Source organism: Mizuhopecten yessoensis, unplaced genomic scaffold, assembly GCF_002113885.1.
Source record: "Mizuhopecten yessoensis strain PY_sf001 unplaced genomic scaffold, ASM211388v2 scaffold2329, whole genome shotgun sequence".
Taxonomy (NCBI): Eukaryota; Metazoa; Mollusca; class Bivalvia; order Pectinida; family Pectinidae; genus Mizuhopecten; species Mizuhopecten yessoensis.
This window is the reverse complement of record NW_018404492.1, coordinates 4,061,026-4,076,372: the sequence shown is the minus strand read 5'-3', so window position 1 is coordinate 4,076,372 and position 15,347 is coordinate 4,061,026. Positions and strand designations below refer to the sequence as shown.

The 15,347-nt window shown below is 35.8% G+C and overlaps 1 protein-coding gene across 2 annotated transcripts in view; it reads right to left on the bottom strand.

Moving 5' to 3' along the window:
• Window positions 1–11,483, bottom strand: part of LOC110445636 (lachesin-like) — a 166,746-nt gene extending 155,263 nt beyond the window's left edge. For both annotated transcript variants that reach the window (XM_021490345.1, XM_021490346.1), the window contains exon 1: window positions 10,581–11,483. In XM_021490345.1, coding sequence (XP_021346020.1) covers window positions 10,581–10,704 — 124 coding nt within the window. In that variant the 5' untranslated portion in view covers window positions 10,705–11,483. The remainder of the gene's footprint in view (window positions 1–10,580) is intronic.
• Between the last annotated feature and the right edge of the window lie 3,864 nt (window positions 11,484–15,347).

Here is a 15,347-nt window from a genome sequence, read left to right as displayed (position 1 = left end):
TTATAGACTTTATTGATACCACAGTCAGGATGAAATATAGAGTGTTTTGAAAAGAGTCAAGATGGGTAAAAGAGTTATATTGATACCATACTCAAGACAAATCGTAGAGTTACCACGATCATGACAATTATAGACTTTATTGATACCACAGTCAGAATAGATTGCGAAAAGTGAAGTACCGGTGGGGATGGTGCACCCCCACTGAGCCAAGGTCACCTCTGATAGCGGCCATGGTCATCGTGACTAACACACCAATCTGTTCTGTTACAAATCCAGGTAAATTAGCAAAAGGAATGAGATATAAGATGACTCGACACGTTAGGATTTGTAAAAGATGACATAAAATAGTTACAAGTATTTTGTCAACTTTAAACATAATTTATGATTTTAAAGTAAAATAAAATCATGCTTAGAGAAATACAAGAAGTTGAAAGATATGAAAATTTAAAATGAATTCAGTGAAAAGTTTGATTTGTTCGTTTGAAATGTACAATGACATTTAATTATATCATTCAACCTTTCGATTTATCCTCTTGACAAACGAATCAGTTGATTATCGTATAGCTGAGGAAGTGTTTGTGTCAATTACAAAGTATAAAATATTGAGGAAGAAAGGAAATTCTGATAAATAAAACTATACTGAAACTGTCTTGTTGTATTAAGGAAGTTTAATTCATTCGAGAGCAGAAGTGGATGACATCGATACCGCCCAACCCCTCCCCCACAAACTCTTGGAATTTTTACGGTACTTGTGATCTGAAGCTTATATGAATTCAATTGATATAAAATACATAAAAAACATACAATTAAAATTATTACGTAATTTCAAATTAATAAACACCAATCCAAAACAATACACAGCCCTCTATATGTCAAAATGTCTAACGTGTGGTGTCAGGGCTAGAGGAAACTCGGGCTAGGACTTAGATAGGCCCGTGAGTACAGGAAGAACAATTCAGGTTATTGCTGAAACGGCAATTCATTAGGCGGAACCGAATTTCGGAGTGGCTGACGTCGTCGACACGTGGCCTGCTCTGTTTACAACATGGGAACGTTGTGTCGTGTATTAACGTGTCCCCTTCCAGGTTCGGTAATTACCGGAACAAGGACGTAAAATGAATAAATCAATCAATCAATACATGGTAAATGAATAAGAAACATCAACCCATCAAAGTAAAATAAAAATATAAAATCAGACATAAATATTGAAATTACCGATATCAAGAAGGATATTTTGTGTTTAAGCATGAGGTTTTCAACAAAATGTATGTTTCATCTGAACATATTAATATCCTCTTGCTATTATGCAATACGTACAAAATGTATTTAACCATTCTATGTAAAGGACGGTAGTTTATTTAAAATAAGATTGTCTTTTAATGTAAGACATGGTAGCTCTTTATTTAAGTTTTTCTAAGTTATGATCACAATATATATATATAGCATGTGTGGTAATTGTAACGCAAGACTCAGATACTTAGGCTTTCACGTCACATCAGAAAGTAACATTTTAAATTTATTATACCGTCAAACTTTGATGTATCTTCGAAACATCGGGACTTTGACTCTAGAACTATATCACTGCATACGACTGAATGTGATTGTTAAGTGACAGAACACATGACAAGAAATTTAATTGGAAATCTATAAATATTGGATTAAATGAAATCACGAGAATTACAAAATCATGAAATACAATAGTGGTTTTTTTAAAGAATAATTTTAGCTTTTAGAGTCAATTTGCAATCACTTCCTTTACTTTACAGTGACAACATGTTCTTGTTGTCATTGAACGGTGTCATCTCCTGACCAGTTGATTGACTGAGTGTTTTTATGTCCAGTTAATGGACGAGAAGTTCGGTTATTCAGCAGACGAATGTGACCAGTTTCTGTGCCGGACTCTTTATATTTCAAATATGTATATTGTTTTACCGCATCGGTCTAAAAATACGGAAATGTATAAGTAAAGAAACCTTTACAAAGTTAGTTCAATGTTTGTGTCTGCTATATCATAAATGGTAATATAATGCATGGCATATTTCAAATGTGATCAACTTTCCTACCAAATTGACTATATTGTGTCTTTCTTATGTTAGGTCGACGAATGAAAAGCTTATTACCGACAACTTAATAGTTACAGGTTTAATTTTATGCAACGTTCACATGCTGTGTTACATTTTGTTTATATTGAGAACATAATTGAATTATGAGATTAAAAATAAACCCTTCTCTTCATCTAATATACATAAGTTATAGCATATTGGTTCTGTAATGAAAGTCATCTCGACCTACTCTCTTAGCCTACTATGGTGTGAAATTTATGAACAGGTAAATAACACTAAACACATCTGTTGCTAATGCTGACAGCAGGAGGCCCAAGACACACCTTTATACATGTGTATGACATCAAAGGGATATCAGCAGGTTGGCTAGAGGGTTACTGAGTTCAGTTCAGTTAAGTTTATTTATTTCCGAGAGCCATCCGAATCATAGGTTAAATGTCAGACAATTACATAACCGTGATGTGAGTACGTAACGTATGTCTTCAAATATTCTATTTCACAACAATATCTTTAGACACTGACAGAGTGTGTTTCATTATATATGCAAACCACAATCAGTACAATTGCATCACATGAGAAAAAAAACCTAAGCAAATGTAATTATTTTAACGATCGCCAATTTGAGTCATTTAGGGCCAATCAACAATGTAAATACATGAAAACCAGAAACAAAAGGTTAAAATGTGTAAAAATTATCAAAATATATCAATAGCAAACGAATTGTTTATGAAATATGTCATATCTTATTATAGAGATTAATTGAATGTAAATAATCATAGATTGATTGCACATAAACTGTATCAAATAAACGTTTCATAGAGGGTACAATGTACGTAGTGAAATGTGTCAGGTATTTGTTTCCATTCTGCCATTCAATCATAAAGAATAAAGCAAACAATGTCTGTTGTGGACATTCGATATCTTAACTTATCAGGGGGTACAATGACAAATTACTCTTTTGTGTGGGATTTGAACACGCTGATGCCTCCAAATAATAGCTCATAATCTTTTAAATTGTAAAAGTAGTCGTTGAAGTATATGTAGCACTTTCTTCATCGCTGTAAAACCTTGGTTATATAGTTAATTGGTCCACGGGTATTTGATTTATCACGAAAAGAAGTATGCATGATATCAATAAAGATAAAATAATATATTAGCAGGGAAGAGAGGTATATGTGCAGCTACTTAACAAAGGAAAGACATCACTCGTAAAATATCACAGAAAATAAAATGCATGATAAAACAAAAATCCTGCGTTTTGTTAAACCGCAGTTGCAAAGACGATTGGCACAGGACGACATCAAATCGACAAAGTCGTCAAGTATTACAAATCGCTTGGGAATTCAAGTTGGGGCATTGAAAAAAGAAGAAAATACTGACAGATCGTCAACAAAACCAAATCTCGATCTCCTAATCGTGAGGCAAAGTATGAACGAATGAACTATATGCATGGCTGCCCTGGACAATTACTAGGTGAACAAGACCAGGTGTTCCGAAACAGTAAGCGTCTTTTGTTTCATCGTCAACCTGCATCATCAATGATTATAACTCTAAGTAAAATCAAAGAAAGTCCATGTCTTCTAACTGAGAACTGGGGTTGTGGCAACGAAACAATTAAATACTTCAATGAACATAATCAAAAACATCGCCCTTTATTTCAAAATAAAAAATAATATTTCCTCATGAGATCATGATGGCGAACGTAAATCTTGCCTGTAGTCTTCACCAACCGGTATCTCCCAAACCCCCATGTTGTAAGTTTTGTCTTCCAGAGATGCATATATAAGTTTACAATGATTTAGACTCCTGACTGTTCATTCATGGGTGTACATACAAATACATACACGTACATGTACAACATGTGTGTATTACTCAGAAGCTCGTACATACGTGTATAACCTGCGAAATCGTTCACGTTGGCGTTTTCAAAAATACAGGTTCGCGATGAAAAGAAGCACATGTATATATTCATACCTGATACGGATGATGCCAGGGTGAAACGCAATATCTGCTTTTAAGATTTAGTGAGGATTTGTTACAAGCATAACCATCAAATCTTCATCACCTAAGTTCTCCGCCACTAGACTATCTAGCTGAACCTTTCAAATAAAAATGTTATGCTTTAGCTGAGATTATAACTTGTTTTTATTAGAACATTTTCTCAGTCAATTTTAAATAGTTAAGACAAAGGTAATGCACGTGAATTATGGAAGGCCGTAGAAACCATAGCAACCTTCACTGTGTATGTTAAGATGCAATAATCAATGCATCAGTTTGTTTGTACAATTTAGTACTAGACTTAAATCAGAACTCTTCAAATAACATTCCAGATGGCGGCGATGTTCGCTGTTTATTTAGATTTGCTGTTTCGATGGTAACGATGACATTAAAGAATTAGTACAGTGATTAAGAGTATTTAGGCTGATTATATGAGATTTATGAGAAAACAAACAATTAACGTAAAATGACGTGTAACGTATAATTCTTGGTAGTATCCTCAATAGGGAAAATCAATTGAAAAGTCAATACATACAAGTTTAGTTTACTAATATAAATTCCTTATAACGCCGTAATGGGATATTTGTAATATCGTAAATAAAAGTTAAAAGCGTGTTAAAAAATCAAAATCGACATAACTAAGTTGTAAGATAACACTTTTGCAATCGAAATTTAGTTGTAGAAAATCAAAACATTCGATCTAATCAACTTTCCATGAAAAATCGTTTATTTCTATTTAAGGATCGTATTAACTTATTAGTACATATGAGCAAACTAAGTTGATAGTACATTGTAGTTTATTGTTTTACATATGGTCCAAACATTCGAATAGAGTTTATATATTTAACATTTATAGCTAGACAATATGTCACAAAAATGTTAACTACATCTTGAATGATTCGAGCATAGCGTGATAAGCATAGCGTGATATACTATAATAGCTACATATAACACTATTCTTTAATCTTCTTTAATATTTGTTTCCCCGGTTTTCCATTGGAGAACGTGACATTAGCTGCGTTTGTCCTATATTTACATAGCGAAAATAGGTGACGAAGCAGAAGACGATAAACCGTTAGGAACAAATCGCTTTACTCTCCTTATACTTTGTCAAAGGTATACTTATGAATATTACATTTGTGGAAAATTATACCCTAGTCTAATCGATTATGCGTGTGGACAACATTTTGTTTACATTGGTATTCTCTTTTTAAAATAAATTATTATCGTTTCTCTACTATCTGGTAAGCTACAGTGTTAAATATTTGTTGTTTTTCTATTCTACCTTTTTTATATATCTGCTCCACTATTTATTGATATACCCCTTTGTTCTCGCTCACCACCATATCTATTGCATATTTCATTATCCTGAGAAGTGATGCATATGATTTTATTATTATGTTTAAGCACAAACACGTACAGTGTATATCATCGTCGGATGAGTGAGTACCGAAGCGAAATCAACCGTGGGTATCCGACGATGAGTGTCTATACGTTAGATGTGAACTACATGGTAAGACATGTTGACTCCACAACGAGCAATGCAATGACGTTACACTCCACAAGGGGAAAAACATTTTTTTACTTTGTTTTTCCGAGTTAAAATCATCAACAACAAAAAGAGGCACATGGGCCTTAACGGTCACATGAGTTATGTAAAAACTGATGTTATCGATGTTGCCAAATGAAAAAGAAATAACTTTTGTAACAAAGGTAACTTGAACTACATGTAATGCAAAAGTAGTGTGAAATATCTGTGTAGTATGTGTACTATGTACACATTGTGGTTCTGTCAGTCAGCAGAAAGGACAAGTCCCTTTAGCTCAGTGGAAGAGCATTGGCCTCCGGAACCTTGGGTCTTGGGTTCCATCCCATCTGGGGCACCTCATCTTTCCACTTCTTTCTTCCCTATTACAGTAGAACGAGTTTTTTTATTTATTTATTTGAGTAAGGTTACTGACTAAAAAGAAAACAGCTGTCCTGTCAAATATCTAATATATTGATTTAACAATGAAGAGTTTTTGTGTATTGTAATTTGCCATTTGGAAGCTTCGCATCTTTTTATACTGAACATAAATTACATACAACTAAATGTTTGAAAACAACAAAATTGTAAGTTGACTACATCATTTAAATTTAACACCAGTTGATATGAGAAAGATATTTGCTTTGAGCTTTTCGTGATAAACAGGTCGCATATTTTGTTAATTATGTTAAAATTAACATGATGAACGACAAACATACAAAGTGTTGTTTAAGGGAACAATCAGGCCTTTGGCAAAGTTATTTATAATATAACACTATGGATACATGTGTACGCCATTATTTTTTAATCTTTTCCAGTTTATTCTTCTTGAAATAATATTTTTGCTTCTGAGCATGTGTCAGACATTGCTTGTTCAGGGATAGTATTTAAGTCAACGAAGCCATATCTGAGTCTAGAGAAGAATTCCAAGATGGCCAAAGCCCAAACTGTCATAGTATCAAACTGTCATTTCGAAGTTATAATTTCTATGAAGTTTCAATGTTTTCCAATCGGAAATGAACCAAATGTACCCAAAAGTATTTTTTTTCTATGTAACTATAGTAATCTGTACCCCATCCCCAGGGGATAAAGGGCTTTAAGACCCTTTTATCTATGTAGATTATTTGTTTCCAGCATGTCTTGGTGTGGATAAGATTTTCAAATTTAAGCCAACTTAACCCCTTTTAGCCCCGCCCCTTAGCGCTTGGGGGCGGGCCCGGGCCCAAACTGTCAAAGTATCAAACGTTTTATAGTTATAACGTCTGTCAAGTTTGATTAATTTCCAATTTAAAATGAACCAAACATACCAAAAAGTATCATTTTCCTAAATGAAGTATAGTAAACATGGAGTCTGGGGTCATGAAATTCACACTTTTGATAAAGCACCTCAAGACCCTTCCATCTATGACGAGTATTGGTTTCCAGCCTATCGCAGTCTGGAGAAAATGACTGTTTACATTTCTGGTTATATGACCCCATCTGGGCTCCGCCCCTCAGCCCCTGGTAATGAGACAGGGTTAAAAATGTCGTAGTAGCAAACTGTCATTTCGTGGTTATAATGTAATTCAAGTTTGAATAATTTCCAGTAGAAAATGAACAAAATATACCCAAAAGTTGCATTTTCCTATATAAACTATAGTACACTTCACCCTTCCTCAGGGGCAAACGTGAAGCTCGAGGGTCATGCAATTCACAATTTTGATAAAGCACCTTAAGACCCTTTCACCTATGAAGAGTATTGGTGTCCAGCAAATGTTGGTCTAGAGAAGAAGAATTTTAAATTTTAAGTCAATTTTACCTCTTTTAGACCCGCCCCTCAGACCCCTGGGGATGGGAACCATATTATTTACAATTTTGGTGCATATTTGACCAAGGAAGGTTCCTGCAAAATTTCATTGAAATCGGATCAGAGGTTTCTGAGAAGAAGTCGAAAATGTAAATTGTTTACGAACGCACGACGCACAACGACGGACAAAAAGCGACTAAAATAGGTCACTTGAGACTTTGTCCCAGGTGACCTAAACATGTATTTGTTTAGCAAACCTGAAAATTTCACAAAGAAAATAAGTGAATAACTCAAATGAATAAATAAATGTAAATCCATAATCACTAAGGAAGGGCAATATGCCACTTTCGACGTACAGGTGTGTTTCGTATCGATTTTAAAGCAGAATTTCACAGGGTTGTTGAGCCGACAGTGTTTCCGTAGGTACATGTAAGGTGTATAATATGTAACGAAGCATTTCTACAAGTACAGTGCACAGGTGTTAACGCTATATAACACTAGGAGCAATAAAATGGTAGATACACATCAAGTCATAGCGCTTACCTACAGCTATCCCATTCACTGTTTATTTTTCATAAACTAAAACGATAGTACCCAGTTTGATATCCATATCACTATCAGGTTGTTGTTATCTATAAATGATAACACGTGTTATCCTATACGTATGTGTATGTATTTGATAAAAGACAATAGTGTCCGGAGCAAAACCTCTGGGGATGAAAGAATGGAAATAATGACATACCCATTTTAACAATCTATATTATACATGTAATTTGTGTATTCGTATTAAACAGTAACCTTCGTCGTATAGGGAATGTATATGCATTATTTAATGATAATACCGTATAACACACCTGATAATCTATTGTCATGGGAGTTAACCAAAACCAGGAGTTATTAAAGTGGTTAATATCATTACTGGTGAACACAGAGATGTATAATAAAGATAAACAGAAGGTCTCGATCAGCTAGATACTCATCCATCCCTGGTAGTATCACTCGCACACTCATGCATCCGTAATTTGGGTTGAACGAACATTCTTATCAAAGTATAGCCGAAACGCAGGACGATATTAGCATAGCTTTGGTTACTGATCACGGTCGTTTTTGTACAAATTACGAGCGAACAGTGGTGTTAAAGCTCCACCTTTGCCAGCCGTGTCAAACAATTGTGGGTTATTTGTCAACCTGGGACCTGGCGTATCCGGTTCGTGTTTTCCGCTGAATGATTGATGAAGCAAACATATCCAAATGCGGCCGTACAGTGTACTTTAACCCGGATAACTGGTGATTAGGGGTAGGGGTAGAGACTCTTCAATTAACAAAGCAGTTTAACGTCGCAGAAGACAAGCAGATGAAATATAATTAGAGAACAGGCAAAGGAATGAAAAAGACCAAAAAATCGCTAGTTGAATTTCCATCGTTATAGAAATCAATGTTCGGGTTCCTGACAATTTCCTAAATCTTGCGTCAACTCTTAAATCAATTCACTGCATTATCACTTCGCTTTTCCGGCCGAATTAAGACGTGTTGGGAAACTCAACGTATCCCGCAGATTAGCCGACACCTGACTCAGGCTCGTGAATGGCACACTGACATACAAAACGCATTGCTCAAAACCGGTCTTGTGAGTTTATTATGAACAATTTAATAATTATGAAAAAATACGTTTTAATGTTTTAATGATACGTACATGTGAAATAAAAGTAAAAGAACATGCTTGAAGATAGTATTCCAGAAATTGGTGTCGCGGTTTAAGCAACTGTGCCGCGTGCCACCTACTTCACACGGGTAGCTTGGAGAATATCATATTTGTTCACAAATGTATTACCGAACTAATAAGCAAACGTGTTAAGTTAATTTTATATGATAAATGAAATGTTTTTATCAAATGTGCAATCTTCTGTATTCCGTCTTTTCGTATTGCAGAGTTATCTGCTCTTGTGAGCAGGTATTGATTGTTACGTCATCAGTTTGTTTGAGAAAATTACGTCGTTTTCTCAAACATTTATGACGTTACTCTCACAAACAAATGACGTAAAAATCAATACCCATTTACAAGAGCAAATAACTCTGCAATACGAAAACACGGAATATGCAATCTCTACTATTACAGATACAGACGCATGAAATCAAAATATAATACATGTCTTGTGAGGGAGAAATAGACATTAGATAAGTCCTCATACAGTAACCGCCTGCAGAAAGTTACACGCATCCAAGGTAGAATATTTCCTGTTTCTATACACATTAATTGGACTTTTGTGCTAACACGATTGTCAATTTCAAGACGCATTCGATTTTTTTTAGAATCGCATTATTCATAACCGAAGGATCCATACATTCATCAAAAAGCATCTGGTGCGTATTTTATTGAAGAGCAACACAAAGCACTGGTTCAACTCTTCATGGTTTCCCATTAATGAATTGTAGCGAAAGACGGAAAATTTCTCCGAACGAAATTTTATAGTGGGTGATATTAATTAATTTTATTGTGGATGATTTAATCAATTTCCCAAAAAGAAAGAAGTGTCTCTTGCAAAAAAAATAGCCCATATGCATATTACGTGTATTCAAATTCAAAATGCAAATTACATTTATTTTTTTTAAAAGATGACTATCGTATAAAAAAAATCCAATATTATAAGGGAAGATTTAACATTGTTCACTAGTATTGACTTAACCAGTGTAATAAAATCAGATTATGTTTTGTATAATATTTAAATGTAAAGGTGGCACCGGTATCTAAAGTTGCAAAATGTATTTTAATTGTTCAGGGAATTGTCTGCGGTATTTGAGATGTAGGACGCGCAATACTAGTAAATTCGTCATATATACGGGTAGCATTTTTATTGTCGTTTTGCATGTGATCCGTATGAAATCCCTTATAGAACGCCATCGTACATTACGGCTATGTAGACAGATTTATCGTTTGTCGTAATCAATGCATCATCAGCGGGTTGAAATGTCATGAAAGTGGTTTTTAAAAACACAAATGTACAACCAATGTTGCGTAGTGGTATGCTAAATGCATTTTGTCTTGCCGTTGAATTCATTTCATTTGTGCATTTATTTTGGGCATTTGTTTCATTACTTCAACATTTGTTTTGCGAGTGGGGTTTTTCCGAGTATATACTATGTTAATTAAGGACCAAGGAATCGATTCATTCGAAATGAAGATATTAAAATGAAATAAAATCTTGCTTACCTGTAAAGAATGCAGCAAATAAATGAATGAATGATCCAACATGTAAAATCCAACACAGAGACACCAAGCAATAAACACGGCCCAAAATGGCTCTGAATACAGCAAACACTTCCATATATTCCATGACAGTTCCGGCTGGCTATTTTAGTTATCGGAGCGCACCTTCCATTGGAGAAGTAACTATAGCAAACTTATATCCACGACACCAAAAACAATATAGATAAGTACAGCAACTTAATGTCGACAGTGGCGGTATTTCGCCGCTATTTTACATAAACAAATCGAGCTTGCTTATGACACAACAATATTAAGTATTTACAAACACGATACTGAAAGTAGATAAATCCTATATTATGCGAGTATATATTAAAACTCTAGTGCAGCTGTACACCTTAAACACTTTATATCTATATATACACCAGGAAAACTGTATCAGATTAATCCGACAGTCCTTCTACACGATTACATCCTCTGACGATTTGGAAACATTTGGTGGATCTTGTCAAGCAATCACGATGAACTGCTATCCTGCATTCTTAATGAAAAAATGCAATTCGGCGGTTGTTTTGCATCGAACCTTGTCAAACACAATCTAGAATCGTTTCCAGGAAATCTCTCAATGATCAAGTAGTAAACTCAGATCAGCTTTTTTACTTTTCTGAAAGGTATATAACTTCTATAGATATGATAATATTTAATTAATTCAAAATATGATTAACTGAACACACGGGTGATACCAACGCTTAATTTGTCTAGTTCCTGCATCGAGAGTGTGATCATTGTGTTCACGTGATTTCCATACCAACGTTCAATCTAGGCCATGTACTTAGTATTGGCCGCTACCTCGTGTAGGCCGTCAAAGCCGGGCTCTGTTCACTCTGGTTTGTACTGCCTATCTGTTGCCCTGTGTGCGAGTTGTGAAGCCTATCCTTGTGTGTCAGTAGCAAGCTATCAGCCTCAGCAGCAAGCTCCGTCACACTGCACAGTCCATACTATAGATCTATACGGACACCGAGTACGGTATAAAGTAGTAACCGTGGCCAGGTGTGTCCTGGACTGAAGTTTGTTAGTAACATGGGTCGTTGGAAGTGTTTCGTTGACTTTACTACAACGATCAAAGAGGTACACTGGAAAGTTACCGTGATTTGAACTTGATGAGTCAAATATTGTCTTTATTTGGTATATGTTGTTGTGTTTCTCATTTGTTCACTATTTGATACTGGACTTGGTCGGTCAAAAACTGTATTTGAGTTGGTGTTTGTGTACTGGCCTATTTAAACAAGTGCCGTTATCAATTGGTGTCATAGTAAAACCCTTTTCAATTTAGATATGCACACGTAGTTTGCGTGAATCTTTACTGTGATACCATATCGTTACAGTGGGATTGCAACGTAAATGAACCGTGCAGAATAACGTACCTATTCTGTATGGTGTACGCATTATATTGCACCATGGCAGCACAACGTGAGTGCAATATACGGAAGATATACGATGTTCGCACGAATTTTACAGTGTACGCTCATACAAATTATAATCTCTGTTTGAAAGATGAACATTGTTCCCATAACGTCGTTCGGTGTTTATTTATCGTAAATGCTTCGTGTGTACGAACAGATAATACGATGATAACACTTAACTCATCCATCGTTTGTGTATATCTAATACCGTTTCCGACGTCGATGCAGTATCTTCATGGGCATTTCAACGACAAAACATTATCACAGCTCCGATAATATTTCAGTTATTTTACCTAGAGTACTTCGTATTTTATTAAAATAAAATTATTTCAGTATCTCGCAATGGTATCAGTTTTGTTTGTTTATTTTGAGGTTTGATGGCCTTGCAACAGGAATTGGTACTTGAGGCTGGGGCTAAGGGAGCCGATGCGGAGATGGAATATTAGGAACGTGAGAAACGAACGATATCGATCCCAAGTTTTGCAAAGGGGAAAGCATATGAATTTGGGTTTTTTTCAACGTCACGAGAGTACAGGAAACGGCAGAAACCCAAAATGTCGATGAGTGTTTCCTATAATTACTTGTATGTACATGCAGTAGGGTTCTGCATTGAATGTTTACCAGTTGTTTTGTCTCTTAAATTGTTGTCTTTTGGTATGGACATTGAGTTCAAAACTTTATTAGTGCGTTACTTCCATCTTTATCACTTTTTTATGTTACATAATTCAAATACCGTTACCTTTGCTTCCCTCAACAGCAAAATAACAATCATGCCTGTTCAAGGCGTGTACATGTCAGATTTAATGGTCATAATGCACACAATTAAAATATGAAGCCAGAATTTCAACTGTGGATGGTTCAATGGACATGTAGCAAATTTTACAATCTGCATTACGGCATGACCAATTATTTCTGACAAAGACAGTCATTTCTCCCACCCTTCACAGGTGTGCCTCCCGTTTTAGCCGGGAAAGATCAGCTTTTCTCCCACACCTGACAGATTTATCTCCCGTTTTGCCGGTGCTAGATTTACCTGTCTCCGCCCTAGGGTTGAGACGGGGGGATTCCCCTATTCATAACAATGGCATGACGTCACTTCAACAATACAATGACGTCAAGTCAACAATCCATCAACGTCACGTCAACCCTGAATTTAGCATGTAACGTTATCATTACATTGTGCATATGATACACAATGAAAGAACAGGGTAAGAGAAAAAGAATCATTCACCCCCTTGTGGGTGAGATAGTGGAATCTCAACCCTCGGGGAAAACATCTTTAGTTGACAAACACTCGGCAAAGCCTCGTGTTTGGCAACTTAAGAATCCTCCCCCTCGGGTTGAGATTCTCCTATCTCACCCCAAAGGGGGTGAAAGATTCTATTATTCTCACATACTTCACAGAGTGAAACCGTTGTTGCTAGGGAAAAGATAACTCTTTTTCCCACACCTGACAGATTTATCTCCCGTTTTGCCGGTGCTAGATTTATCTGTCTCCGCCCTAGGTTTGAGACGGGGGGATTCCACTATTCATAACAATGGCATGACGTCACTTCAACAATACAATGACGTCACGTCAACAATCCATCAACAAATTGCCTGTAGGTGTTTTGGGTCCATGTTTACCTTTATTTCACATTAAAATACTGTTAGATATGGGAGAAACAGAGAAATCTCCAATCCTCGGGGTAATTTTTTGGCTGTCTAACCCTCAGCAGAGCCTCGGGTTAGACAACCAAAAAACATCCCCCCTTGGGTTGGAGATTTCTCTGTCACACCCTCAAGACAGGGGAAGTTTCTATAAGTCATCCACAATATATACATGTTAACAGTATTGAGTCTTTAATGAGCAAATCGACTTGATTAGTTATTGGATTCTATTGGACACACCGTGATGGGTGTCACATTGTACCAGACATGATTTTACATATTGAGTGCACAGGGTTTTGCCTTTGGTCCATCCTATATTGTCTATTTGTTTCTTTTTTGGCGACTTTTTTTTTCATTTGTCATTTGTCATTTGTATCATTTCTGTTCTTTGATATGTCTTTATTGTTTCCGTTTTAAAGAGGAAGAAAAGTAATGGAATAGAGTAGTGAAAACAATAGAAATCAACACATTGTATCCGTTAAGAGATTGACCCTAACATTAAACAGGTCCTGTATCGACTGAGTTGCGATAAAACACACACACATTATAATCGTAAAAATGCATTAATAAGCAATTGCAAATCATACAATTAAATATGAAAATCCTGGACAATATAAAATGGTACTATAACTTTGGACCAGTAGCAGCTTCGTGTATTTATAGATAATAATTGGATACAGACTGTACAATGTAACTACAGATGGTTGCTTTAAACAGATCGTAGCAGTAGTAAGACGGTTGATGAAGCTTTGCAGTTTAAGTAATATGCTATGCTTGCGGATTGGAATATATATCCTGCATCACTAAATTGTATTTAATTACTTACCACAGATCCTACAATTGTATTCTCTAATATCACAGTGACATACTCACGAACGAAGTAACAAATAACCCGGATGATAAATATCGATTGACACTAATGTAAATCCCTTAATGATATTAAAGCAAACTTAAGGCGTTTCCAAAGCTGAAAGCACAGCCGTATTCGCAGACCTGACACACATAGAAATGTATACATATGTAGACAGCTAGTACATGTATATCTTCCTTATGAATAAATAGGTTTTTACTTATACTTATGAAGTCGTCTTACAACTCCAAATAGTGATCCACCCATTCCCTCAATGTAAGCTGATTATGGAAACAAAAGTGGCGCACAGACTTGGATCGTCATATAGCTACTTACATGTTGACTGGTGGCATTTGTTTTGGGAGGAATAACGATTAGTAATGGGTTTGGTGGGGGCAAATACCACATTTATTCAATACCTTTAAAAGGCCGTGATGTATATGGACCTACAATACAGGCTGAGCCGCCAATCAGATTATACTGGTCCCATGGTAGTTCCTTCAATGCGCCGCATTGTTCAATTCTATCCCGATGGCTTCCGAGCGGAAGTCTCATTTTTATAATACGGGCATGCATGTTCTAGAACTTTTCCGAATGAATTCGCCTTTCGATTGACAAGTAGGGAAGTAGAATATAATATGTCTAAAGACTTTTAGTCTACAGCGTTGATCCAGTGAAAATATGACCAGTCTCTGTATCGATAGTAACCACTTGGTACACATTACGACGCCATCTGTAGTGTATCAATGTCGCCACATACTAATACGTTATCGCTCTGTAGCCATGCTGGTGTTGATTTCGTATTTTAAG